This window comes from Penicillium hordei, assembly GCF_028827395.1.
Source record: "Penicillium hordei strain IBT 12815 chromosome Unknown utg000001l_segment0_segment0, whole genome shotgun sequence".
NCBI lineage: Eukaryota > Fungi > Ascomycota > Eurotiomycetes > Eurotiales > Aspergillaceae > Penicillium > Penicillium hordei.
The window spans coordinates 1,404,452-1,417,432 of NW_026623142.1; the positions used below are offsets into that span (position 1 = coordinate 1,404,452).

General features: G+C 46.0%; 5 protein-coding genes across 5 annotated transcripts; 3 read left to right on the plus strand and 2 right to left on the minus strand.

Moving 5' to 3' along the window:
• Nucleotides 1-1,257: 1,257 nt before the first annotated feature.
• Nucleotides 1,258-2,789, minus strand: N7537_000531 (uncharacterized protein; the record flags this gene model as incomplete). Its single annotated transcript, XM_056891589.1, has 5 exons — nt 1,258-1,716; nt 1,771-1,881; nt 1,960-2,444; nt 2,512-2,704; nt 2,757-2,789. The coding sequence occupies 5 exons, from the start codon at nt 2,787-2,789 to the stop codon at nt 1,258-1,260; spliced, it is 1,281 nt and encodes a 426-aa protein (XP_056756584.1).
• Nucleotides 2,790-3,585: 796 nt separating this feature from the next.
• Nucleotides 3,586-4,467, plus strand: N7537_000532 (uncharacterized protein; the record flags this gene model as incomplete). The annotated part of the gene is made up of 1 exon (XM_056891590.1): nt 3,586-4,467. One exon carries the CDS (start codon nt 3,586-3,588, stop codon nt 4,465-4,467), a length of 882 nt encoding a protein of 293 aa, XP_056756585.1.
• A 750-nt stretch (nt 4,468-5,217) lies between these two features.
• Nucleotides 5,218-6,094, plus strand: N7537_000533 (uncharacterized protein; the record flags this gene model as incomplete). The annotated part of the gene is made up of 3 exons (XM_056891591.1): nt 5,218-5,562; nt 5,728-5,844; nt 5,921-6,094. 3 exons carry the CDS (start codon nt 5,218-5,220, stop codon nt 6,092-6,094), a joined length of 636 nt encoding a protein of 211 aa, XP_056756586.1.
• An 801-nt stretch (nt 6,095-6,895) lies between these two features.
• On the minus strand, nt 6,896-8,746 carry N7537_000534 (Zn(II)2Cys6 transcription factor domain-containing protein; the record flags this gene model as incomplete). Its single annotated transcript, XM_056891592.1, has 5 exons — nt 6,896-7,696; nt 7,747-7,902; nt 7,959-8,420; nt 8,470-8,614; nt 8,664-8,746. 5 exons carry the CDS (start codon nt 8,744-8,746, stop codon nt 6,896-6,898), a joined length of 1,647 nt encoding a protein of 548 aa, XP_056756587.1.
• A 1,419-nt stretch (nt 8,747-10,165) lies between these two features.
• N7537_000535 (uncharacterized protein) lies at nt 10,166-10,984 on the plus strand (the record flags this gene model as incomplete). The annotated part of the gene is made up of 2 exons (XM_056891593.1): nt 10,166-10,433; nt 10,491-10,984. 2 exons carry the CDS (start codon nt 10,166-10,168, stop codon nt 10,982-10,984), a joined length of 762 nt encoding a protein of 253 aa, XP_056756588.1.
• Between the last annotated feature and the right edge of the window lie 1,997 nt (nt 10,985-12,981).

The window sequence follows — 12,981 nt, forward strand, 5'->3', positions numbered from 1 at the left end:
GATCGAGCGGAAGGAAGTGGAATGGTGGGGACGCGGGAGTTGGGAACTTCACGCTTTCAAGGGATATGAACTCCTATAAGGACAGAAAGAAAGGGAATCACCGGGGTGAAGTGCATAGAATGAATATAATTAGGTATGAAGTGGTGAAGTTCAAGTTCAAGTTCCCCGGGATCATTCTGGAGTTAACATTGAATGATTCAGCAATGGGGCTTTTTTTTTTTTCCCTGAAAGGAGTGACCTCACCGCGACTTACTCATTCACTCAATTAACACGTACAATGGAGGTACCTAGTAAGTATCTTTTGGGGCAATCAGTTTGATCTTGCATTCCTTTATTGTTATTGGAGATGCTTGATCTCATTAATAGGCTACAATAAAAAAAAAACATAAAACCCAATATCCATGCATTGAATGGTTGAATAGTCTGGTATATATATGTCGCTCTATGTACGCATTTTAGGGACTTTTACGGGTGCCGCTTTATGAGGGCGCTCAGGGCTAGTTACATAGTACTTAGTTACTAAGTGGTTACTTATTCCACCCTTACAGACATTGGCTAGGTACGCATTTAAGTGTTTCTGGATATCCTCATTCTATTATTCACCCGTATCCCTTACTCTTCAGTATCACTAATTGAATCGAGATGCTCAACAGTGGTCTGTATTTACTCCTTTTACAACTAGACTGGATGAATGAATGAATGTGTCAAGTAATTGTTTGCCTAGAAATCAATAGATTATCTACCTCGTCACCTCACTACTCTCCCATGAAAATTGTTCATGAACATCTTCATACCCAGCCCCCAAATCTGATCAGAACTTTGAGTCCTCTAAGGGATCAAGATCAACTAGGATCAGATGGAAAGGTGATGTAAACCCAGCACTAGAAACACATTAGCATCATATCAAACTATCCGCCCTGGGTAAGATTAACATACAAGTTAGCAATATCAAGGTTAAGGCCGGAAGTGTCCAAGGCGTTGTCCCTAGGTTCCCTGCCGCGTCGGTTAGGACCATCGTGCTGAGCAGTGTAATAGCCAGGCCGACAAGAATATTGGCCCCGACACTGATATACCGCATAAGCGAATAGCCATATCTGTGTGATAGTAATGTGAGAACGCCAATTATCAAACAGACCAAGCCAACACAGACGCAGAAATACCCTGTGAAAAATATATTGGTTAGTACTAAAGATGGAAGATTGCACAGTCAACGGCGGTTGTATAATTACCAAAAGTGAGGTTGAAGATTGACACAATTTAGTCTCCGTATCCCGCAAAGTCCGCCTCGGCGACTTCCTTTGGAGGTTCCCAACCGTAACCTTCAATGGCTGTTTTGGCCATTTCCTTTACCACGAGTTGACATTCTGCCAACATCTCTTCCTGCGTGGTATTGGCAGTAGATTCCAAAAGTGCATGCAAGGACTCTTCAACCTCGTTAATAACAGCCTCTGTGGAGGGGAATCTCTCATAGATGGTATGGACTGTCTCATTCAGCGTAATGAGCCTATCATGCAGTGAGACATCTCCTTCGAAAATAGCTGTCAAATTAAAAAGGTCTCGAACAACATGAGCACACAGTAGGATCTGGTTAGTCCCTTCCATCATGAGAGCAAGAGCTAGATGGAAAGGAAAGTGGAGTAAAGACCACAACTGCTGGTTGACGGAACCAAATGGCTCCATGCGGACATTATCGAAATATAGTTGATATACAAGGTACTGTTTCAAATATTAGTATATCTGCCTCAGTATCTAACAGGTCGGGGTTCTTACAATGACCAGCACTGCTGATATAATAGAACCAATATCTGCGGAGGTGAATCTGAGGTCAAATGTCTCAATCTTGATAATGGTCTTGGTTAGGCCGATGATGCCCTCGCCGAGCTGTTGAGATCAGCCACTGCTTCCGAGTGTAAGAAGGTATATAGGTAACGTACGATGATCAAGGTCAAACAAGTCAACCTCTATGAGATGTGTCCTCTCAAACGACATGGCTTCCCACTGAGCTGCAAGGGTCAGGTTGACCCCGACCTCCATCACAGCAACTACATGCCAGGCGATGTATGCGTCGTAAGCTGTACGTCGGTAGAAGGCAAACGATAAACCGAGATAGATGAACACAGCAACGAACAAGGACGCCATCACTGCTATCAAGGGCAAACGGGTGGCGCGATACCTCCAGGTAAAGAATAGAGTTGACCCATATTGACAGAAAAGAACCACCCGACTCGCCATCAGGATGAGTGACAGCTGCTGCAAAGGTCCCCACCCCTCATTTTCCGTTAGAAACTCTGGTCCAATGATCGCAATTCCGACCATAACTCCAAAATGACACGCATGGGCGACGCGTTCGATGATGCTGTCTGTGGCGAACCGGACATCATATAAAGTGACCTGGGCCCAAGTAAACCATAGGATGCAGAAGAACCCGATGTAGGAGCTTAGTTCTAACAGTGAGAGAACCCGAGTTAGCATATTGACCAAGAGTCCGGGGCAAGTGGATTTGGGACAGACTTTGTGAACTATTGATCTCATGAGTATTTGTGAAGGAGGTCAAATTGGCAACAAAGAAGAGATCAAAAAAGAGTTGAATGTTGGAGGTTGCTTCATAGTGCTCGAACTGTGGATTGTCAAACAGCGTCTCATCTTGGGTTGTCAGATCGGCCACTTCGTCGACTATTTGACCTCGTCGATCGCTCGCTTTTGACTAAAGCTGGTTAGGGTTCCAAACATTCTAACTGCACTGTCATGTAGCTTACTAAGGGGCTTCTCCATAGAGGTAGACCACCCATTGCTTTGAACAGAGATATATGGGATTTACTCTGTATAGTTCTGAAGATTGTTGCATTCTCAAATCCGACTTACATGTGTACTTATGCTTATTCTATATAGCAATATTCAGACATGTATACTCCATACTCCTCTACGCCATGAAATGTACAAAGAAAATACGAGGAAAGTGTTGAACGAGCGAGCCAATCAAAATGTCCAGCAGTCAGCTTTATGGGCCTCAGTTCAGCCTCAGACAGCAGTTGATTGCAGTTGATCTACCATTGATGTTCCCAAAAATCTTAGCTGCAAAGCCAAGTGGAAGTTTAAGTTCTAAATCTAAGCCTACGGTACATTCTGGGTCTTACGGAGAATTCCAAATACTACAACTTATACGGAGTATAGTTGATAAAATTTCCCCAGGGCTTACTGCGTATTCCTACTTTAGTCCCTAAGCCTCCCGGGGGGGGGGGGGGTTGCACGGTCATCCCCAGTCCCCTTCTCTGGCTCCTACAGGGTCCACTCTAAACCCTAAGTTGAGATGGCGGCCAAGCGTTTTACATAGGATCGACGACCGAAATCACATCTTAAGATTAGCGGAAGGTTTTATATTCCACTATTGCTGCTGTGATCCAATCATAATAATGATTGACTTCTCATTCCCGTCCTCTCCTTTCACACCAACCAAGCACTGGCCTAGCAGGCCATGGCGGACCCTTGTGCTAGGACTGATAATCTCTGCTGTTATTTAAAAAAAAAAGCCAATCCCCTAGACCAAGGCATCAAATATCCTCCATTGCTCTTGCTCGACATGACACGATGACTCTTCACGATATCAATATCATCAGTATGGCCCTGGCCATGGCCTCAATGATACTCATCGCAGCGGCCACAACGCCACAATCGACAAACATCGACATTCTCTTCCCGGCCCTGCACGATATGGATTTTAACAACGTGGAAGGAAGCGTCATGAGCGCCGATGCCACAGCCACCACATATCAGATTGACTGCCGATCTAGCGCGACCAAGCAATGTACCTCTTCCGGCTATCTCTTGCCCCAGACTCTCACTGCCGGTCCGTCCTTCCAGGACTTTCATTACGATATCACTAGCTTTTGGAACAAAACTATCTTTATCGTCACTGGAACTTTGGACTGCAACATGACCGGGTCGACGCTCGGTGCCTCTTGCTACTTCTCGACCAGCACATGGGTCTCCAGTGGCACGACAAACACCTCCTCGGTATTTGCCACGAGCGCCTCCATATCTTCGGCAAACTTGAAATATAATACCCTGGCGGTGCCATCGGGCTTGGAGAACCTACCCGTCGAAACTGCTGCCACGAATGCGTCCCCTGGCCATACCGGAACATCAACATCCAAACCAACAACAACCGCCGCAATGACCTCGGAACATCCCTCGTCTTCAAAGGCCTGGATTGCAGGTCCAGTGATTGGCGCTTTGGCTGGCTTGGCTTTAGCTACGGTAGCGGCACTTTGGTTCATCAGTCGCAGGCGTAGTAACAAGGCTGATCCTGTCTACTGGAATCCAACAGAAGGGCCTTCAGAGCATCACACATATCTACCAGTGCAGGGTGCTCAAGTTACGGAACTTTCCAGTGCTCAGGTTGGGGAGCTTTCAGCCAAGGGTGCACTGGCGGAGTTATCAGCTCCATCTAAACCCCATGAGATGGGGTGAGAAAATAGTGGTGTCGCATATGCTGACTGTGTATATATTTGTGCTATGCCAATATGTTGTACAAGGTTAGAATAATATATAAGAGGCTATTCCGAAGATGATGTGGAATTCAATTTGTTGATCACAATCAAGATCTTCAACATGAATGAATACCTGTTTTTTATCGTATCAAACCAGAGACGCTTGAACCAATGACGGGGATTTAACCCCAAAATTGGTTTGGACCAAGTCTAGTGAATCTAAGCATTGTCGATTTAATAATAAAGGTTTTCTAACATCTGACACGATGTCTGCCAACGAATTCCGGCGGGCCCAGTTCTCGTTGATACGATGTGTTCGAGTCCGTGCCCCCTTCATGTCGCTTATCCCCTTTCAAGTTGAATAAAGAATGACAAATAGGGGATTATATATAGAGCTAGCTGATGTGAGACAATTTAAGAGCTAAAGGCTGCGTGCCTGTTGCCACAGGCTCTAATTACCCAGCAGACCAAAAAGCTTAACCGGTAAAGACGTCAGAGGGAAAGGCTTAGCTGGGTTCTGACTAAAACATGGAGACAATCGGAGCCCAAAGCACATCTTTATACTCTCACATGTCTAATAGGTCATTTGTAGTAGAGGCAGAACGGGTGGGATGCCTAATAATACATCCAAGATTATATACAACCACTGCTACTAAAAAGGTCGCTCTTTCTTCTTTGGGCAAACACAAAGACAGTAACTTCCATTCTCTACATCTTATCATTGCCTAATATGTGTGGGCTTCTACTCACATTTGGCTTCTTAGCCGTTGCTACTGCGACAATAGACCCAGACTGTACGGACGGTCTGTACATGATTGTTGCCAGAGGCAGTGAAGAGCAAGCAGCTGCCAGTAAGAATGGTCTCTTCCCTGCGAACTCCGGGAGCCCTGGGTATCTGGCACAGCTTATTGCAGCGCGGATCAAAGACTCCAAGGTCGTGGGAGTGGAATACCCTGCAACGCTTGATGACTACATCCCGTCAGAGAATGAGGGGGCAAATGTTATGCTGCGGCTGGCAAATGAGTACCACGCGCCCTGCCCGGATTCAAAAATGGCCCTCTTAGGCTACTCGCAGGTATGTGATAAGGGCATTGTGTGAATCGCCGTGGATGATGTTAAACCGATTATTAGGGTGCTTAAGTAGCCTCTGATGTCCTTTGCGGTGGCGCCGGTGGCCAATCCAACCATAATGCACCGCTATCACCAGATATAGTTAAGAATAGTGGTAATTTTTTCTAAGATCTGTCGAGAATACGCTCAAGCTGACGCATCCTTAGTTATTGCGGCGGTCTTGTTTGGCGACCCAACGCACATTGCCAACACAACCTATAATCGTGGCACAAGCGTTCACAATAGAGTAAGCAGTCACGCCGGTGACAAATCTACCTACTAGCATTGTTGCACTAACTGACGTTTCTCGCCCTCTTAATTAGATACTTGCGCGAACGAACAACACCGTGTGTAGGGAGTACAGTGACCGCATGGCATCATGGTGCGATAAAGGTGACGAGTTTTGCGATGCAGGCCATGTCGATGGGGTTCATGAACTCTACCTTCAAAGATACAACAGTACCATGGTTAAGTATGTGGTTGAAAGATGGCGTTGAAAGATGGCAAAATTCGACAGGGTCATCTGTTACTACCACGGCCCTATCCACGGGCTCCTCCACAAGCATAAGTGGTGTGTCAACCAGCACGCAAACAGCCTCACCCACAACCTCAGAGTCTAGTCGTCCCTCCACTGGCACAGCCCCTGGGATTACTGTACTGGGGTGGCCTCTGCGTTTGCTGTTCTATGGGCTCTTCTTTGTTTGAGAAATTGTTTTAGCAGAAAGTCTTTGCTTTACAGATCCCAGCAGCTACAACAGATGCCCATAATTCCTTTCACGTTCCGCCTTTGTATAATCTAATTGATTCACCCAAAGCAATCGAAAATCGGTAAGAAAAAGGTGGAAATCCCCCCGTCACCGTTAATATGGTAATGCTGGCTGTATAGCTGGCATCAGGAAAGATAAACCCTAACGCAACTGCCCGTACACCACCAAGATCTTCCAGGCTCCCGATGGTGATTGAAATGGCCAAAATGACCTTATGGCAGGTGAGACTGGGCATTTCATGGGCGGTCGTTTACAACTTATTTGCCCTTTTGCTAGCTGTCGGCGCGTTAAAATTTCTAGGGCTCAAAGACGATGTGTACATCTAACCTCCTTTATCCTCTCGACCACTAACCGACCACGCAGATGCACAAGTGGGAAGATAATGGCTATATCATCGGTCTCATTATCTTGCTTTACTTTAAATTTGCATATCAAGCTTCAACGTTGTGTCAACAAGTACATTTTAATGGTAGGGTTCAATTCATTCTTCTTAGATGTTTCAGATATTAACATTCATATCTTCGGTTAGGGCTATGTCATGACTGTCTCTTGTGTTTCTGTCTCATCTCCAAACCAAAACCGGAGAACGGACATTCCACGGTCATTGTGATTGAATAGTAGAGTGGATTTCCCATCTATTGACTGTTGAAGGTCAAAACAGAGTTTCACAGCTGGGGTGGATCGTCCGCGTGGGTCTTCGAACGGAGCATTTACTATGTCTGGTGACCCTTCAGTGCCGGAATCCTTGCCATCCGGTTCATCCACTACGTCTTTCCCCCGATCGGGGTTCTCACCAGACCCCACATCGGGAAACATATCCAGGATACGTGAGGCTTTATCCACAAGAGCTTCGAGCTCCTCGACACAGCGACGCTGGTACCGCTTAAAAACCATTCGTTGTTGAGGCGTGCAACCCGGGGCCTTACATGCATACCCCAAGAATTCCAAGACTGCGTATGAGAGTCGCATGCGGAAGTTGCTTTGGAGGATGTGGACACCGACATAACACGGGTATGTGTGCTTCGGCCGAGTGTACGGCGTCGTTGGGTGATCTATCACACAGCTTGCCACCGCCTCGTCGTGGGATAAGGGATGGGTTATTTGCTCCACTTCATCCATCTCTTGGAGGATGGACGGTGAGGTGGACAGCACCTTGTCGAGGTCACCTATATCAACTAGAGCGCGAACGCGGCTGCAGATGCGGGCACAGTGATGCGAGAAAATACATGCCCTAAGCAATGGATATTCTGATAGTTCGCAATATTTATGGTACTCAAGAAACCATGTCAATGTCTCTTCACATTCTTGGCCAGACATGAATGCTTGGGTTTCCTGGCATGCTGTTGTTAGCTACGAAGATAATATGTGGACGGCTAACTTACCATGTTAGTAAATATAATGACAAAAAGATTCCGCCCGCTCCGGGTAATAAACTGCTCCAGGCCACGCAGGCGAATCAACTTTGACAACACTTGGTTGTGGAATTGCCATCCATGAGTCGCGACCGGCTCAGTGCCCTTTCGTATGCCCAAGAGGAGCTTAATTCAAGCGTCAGCAGAAGTCGGTACTGACTAATGAATGCATCGAATCTTACCTCGTATAGTCCTAACAGCCATACAGCTAATAATGTATTGTCGCTTTTGCATCGCTGAGGATCCTGAATGGCTGAACGAGTGGCCATAAGCGCAGATCCGTATGCTTTGGCTCGATCGGAGGTTGCCTTCGAAGTCCGGGTAATGCTGGCCATATAAGCGCGTGCGACAGCATTGCAGGCCTGATACAGAGCAGACTTCTCCTCTGCTTTGGAAAGAACATCGGGAATAGTATTAAAGATGTTTTTGGACATTTCGAATGCGAGCTTGAACTTATTTATGACGAAGGGCATGAAGTGAGTATTCCACGATTCAGCTAGGGGGTATATTAGGGGGGAAGTTCGTCCAGAAAGTAGTCGAACTTGATCAGTTTGCTCTGAGATATGCGTATATGGAATCGTTATTTCGTCCAAAGGGTAACCCCCGAACAAAGGAGATGAACTTCCAGGACTGACGAGATCGGACTATTCAGTGTGATTATATCATCCAGGGTCGTTCGTGTGAATTACTCACGTTAACAAGTCGCTGTCGACACGAATTATTGTCGTAGAAAACTTTAACTGCAAAAGGTGGGTGAGGATATCCATCACATTTTCGACCTGTAGAAATACATCGCCGACACTGAGGCTTTTCTTCGTCACATTTGACTCTGCGAATTCTGTAAAGGAGTCAGCGAGTGCTTCTAGTATTTGAAAAGGAGAGCTTACTTGCAGGTCATACACCCAGACTTAAGCTTAGGTGCCCATTTCCTCCGACGAGCAGACAACTGTGATTTCTCCACACTTGTCATCGCGGCTCTGTCCAAGTACCCTTGAGAGATAACATTCAGTCCAAGCCTCCCATGTGGTGGCTGTTTGTGGGGATGCCAGGGATCAAGTGGAAGGCGGTGGGGCATCTACGAGATCAACACTTGGGAGCCGAAATGACGGCTTGTGAGTGGCTATATTCCATTAATTCCATTAACCACATGACAAAGTTCATCTCGACCATTTTAAAAGAATTATGAGCACAGATAAGGCTTGGTTATATCTTGTGTTATACCTATATACCTACATATGCACCGGATTTTAGGCCGCGCGACATGGCTTTCCCTCTCCGTATTAGTGATCATCCCTTGCCGCTTTTTGCTCACTGAGTAAAACCGAGCACGCGTCCCCAGTCTTGACATGCGAGGCGTTTATCAGCCTTACCCTTTCCTCCTTCGCACCCTCCTAGCAAGGTCGACATACTACCGAATTAGGCTAGTATCCATGTGACAAACCTCGATTTATGAAGTGTTTTTCTACTACTACTACTCTTATTCTATTGGCTTAATCCTTCATTCTGGCTTTTGACTTGAAGTTCTTGCCGATTTAGAACTCCATAAGATTACATAATACACAAATGAGACCTTACATAACCCAAAATGCCAAGGCCCCTGCTTTACAAACCTTTGTACAACATAATTTGGAAGTTGCTCTCCGCCGATCCTTTCATTTTAATGAGGTGTAAATGTACTCTCTTGGCATTTGGAAAACACAAGCTCGATTGCCAGCTCTGCCAAATATTAGGGCTGTCATTTACTGCAGGATACGATAACGAATTAGTAGAACTGGCGGCGCACTTGGGTAAATGGGCACACCAGGGTGACAAGGCAGCATCCATGGATTGAGGCTCAATTGGCAGATAACTAAGTATCAGTTCGGTGTAAGGGGCCGGAGTACGGCAAGGCATGCCAAGAAATGAACCTGATCTTGGCGCATTAGACCGGCTGTTTGCTTCTTCGTTTTTTGCCCATGACTCGTACATGCCGCTACTTAGAGTGCTATCCCTATGAATCTAAGATTACAACTCGCTGTTTGTGGCTGAGAAAGATGAGAGAGCGGGATTTGGCTCTGTTGATAGTTCCTTCTCTTCATGGAAAGTAGACAATCTGTACGGAGTACTCCGTACATATGTAGCCATTTTCCTGCCCTCACATTCGTCGGGATTTGCCTATCCGCAACCCAATTGACAGGGGCTTGATGCATATACATTAATTTCTCACGTGTCTTTGGTCAGGGGCTAGAGGGCTTCGACCTGGCCTTGCGTGTTAGTGTCCCGAAAACACCCTGTACAGAGTACAGTCTCATAAATTTCCCAGAAGATCCCGGTGTCTTTGGATATTGGAACAGGATTGACCCTTTTTGCTGTGACAAAGAAACAGAGAGGTTGGCTCTCTATCTAATTCATGGCCAACTTATCGTGGGCTTGGCTGCTCCTGATCTCTGTGTCCCAAGTGGTCCAAAGTGCTGAACCTGCCCGCAAACGCTGGAACAAGCCAGATGGAAATGATGACAACTTTGTGGAGACTTGGTATATTGGAGACACAGTGAAGCTCAGCTGGAGTGGTTGGGACAAGGACCAAAGGGACCGCACGATTGAAGGATTGGATGAAGCCAAGCTATACGTGAATGCATGGAACCCAGACTACTCAACCTGGTCCAAGGTTATTACTGGTAAGCAAGCCCTAGAATCAACCCGTTGCATACTAGACTAACGATATCACATTATAGCGAATGCTTCAATCGATCGTGGGAGTTCTTTCACCTGGACCATCGACATACCTGACTCCACCCTGTCAAAGACTAAAGAGTATGCTGTTACTTTTATTCCAATGAATCAAACAGACCACAAATACACTGGCTCTCGCCTGTCATCACCGGGATTCCGCATCCAATCGAAGTCGACGACGACGTCTTCCGCATCAGTGACTGCTTTCGCAACAACCTCGAAAACTGCATCATCTCTTTCAGAGCCTTCGCCATCTCATACGAACGGACTCTCGACTGGCGCAAAAGCGGGCATTGGCGTCGGCGTAAGTATCGCCGGCTTAGCAGTGCTGATCGCACTCGGATTTCTCTTTGTCCGACGGCGCCACCAAGCATCATCGCAAGATATAGACTCAGCTAAAGCCACTGGCGATGGCTACAATCATGAGGCCAAACCGGTGACATATGAGCTTTTTACGACCCCGGCTGAGTTACCAGGGACTCCCGGTAGGAGATGATGGGCTTTCGGGAGTGTATAAAACCTGTGGTTTGTTGGACAGAAATGGAGAAAAGAGAGAACGGCAAGGAGAGAACTATCACGTAATTAATATGCACCTAGCAGGAATTCACCTCAGGGCACCTTCCTTAACACAATTAGACCACTAATACTCAATGAAGTTAAACTTTTCCCTTTAATAATGAAAATGACTCTAGGACTTGATTTTTGGTCTGAGACCTTTTATAACGGTCTATCGGCGGAGGACAATCTGGCATGGGACACATCAGCCATGTATACAAAAGGAGACTGCCTGTTAGTGGACACGTACCGGAACCAGGGCCGGTGGGAGGAAGCCGAGCAGCTCCAGATGCAGGTGATCGAGACTTGCAGGGCGAAGCTTGGCGAGAATCACCCAGATACGCTGAACACTATGGCTAATCTCGCTTTCGAAAATCTTCAGCTCACAATGCCGAAGCTATCACTTTGCTACGAGGTTGCTTAACCAAGCAGAAGCAAATACTTGGCAGAGCCATTGGATTACTGTCAGATTTCTTAGCCTCTGTAATTTGGCTTTAACAACAATCCAATTTCTCTCACATTTCCACCATGCACTTCGACGTGCACCCAGTAGTCCCTCTTGATAATTACTTTATCTCATTCTAATGCATTGTTGCGATGAGAAACAGAGGGTCTAAATGAGGCTGTGTAGATAAGCTAGATGCTTGAATATCACATGTTTACTTGGCAATTTCTACCTTATATGCACACCCCGAAACGATATTTTCTATCATTTATATAGTATATCTCAATACGATAACTTCAGGGGGAATCTAGGCGCTCGGTCCACTTGGACATCAGTGCTGTAAAACATACATGGCTACTAGAGCAGAACAATATGTACTTCGTTGCGAGAATTCTCTTTAATCGATAGACATAGAGAGGCACAGATATTATAGAGCTTCGTTGAGGATTCGACGGGAATATTGCGGCGAAGGAGACATATCAAGTAAAGGGCATGGTATCAGAAGTAGAAAGGCCTCTAATGCACAACAGTGTAAATATAGGGGGAGAGGAAAAGGAAGTGAAATTTGCGGAGGATAAAGATGACGGGGAACATTTGCTTCCGCCTCCGATCATATAACTAGTGATAGAAGTGGGAAGAGATCTTCTGATGGTGCCATAGTGTCCTCAAGCCGACTGCATGGCTACAGAATATACGGATACGCAGAAGTGAAACAAGTACGATGGCTATATTAATTATGCCAGCCTTTTAAGGGGTTTTCTTTCAGGGGACAACGGTCAGAGTGTTAGTGATAGACTTATATGGGTAGGGCTACGGAGTACTTTGCTCAGTTTAGTGCAAATCCATTCATCCATGGTCGGATTAGGCCTACGTAATTATGGAGCCCCGGGGGCGGGTCCTGTGATTATGGAACACTTAGGGGTGCTCAGTTTTACTGAGAGAGAGAGAAAAAAAGCGGCAAGGGGTGAGCACTAAAGGGGAAAAAGAGAAAGCCATCTCAGCTTGAAATATATCTACGGAGTATGTGCAATTCAGGTAAGAACGGGGTCGACAACGGTATATTCGAGCTTACTGGTTATAGCTCAGCCCTTGCCCTGCCTCTTTCTCTTCCTCCAATTGAAGGATGGCATGAGGCTGATATATATATAGAGAGATTAACCATATATCTTAGATGATCTACATCATAGGTAACCTATGATGAGGAGTATAATAAAGTAGCGTAGTGGGTAGTCCCTCTCAGCCTCCGTACTTTGGGTATGACATCCAAACAGATAATATATCTCCGGGGGGCAATTGATTGCGGACCAATTGTATATGCAGTCGGCGATACCGAGTCCAGGGGTATTATAAAATAGTTAAATGGCTAAAATAGCAACTGCAAAGGCGTGGAACATCTGTCGAACCTTTTTCCAAGGTTCCTTTTTTTTCCCAGGGGATCCTCCACTAAGGAATGTGCCGGGCCACTAAGGGATATAATTATAGAAAATTTCCCC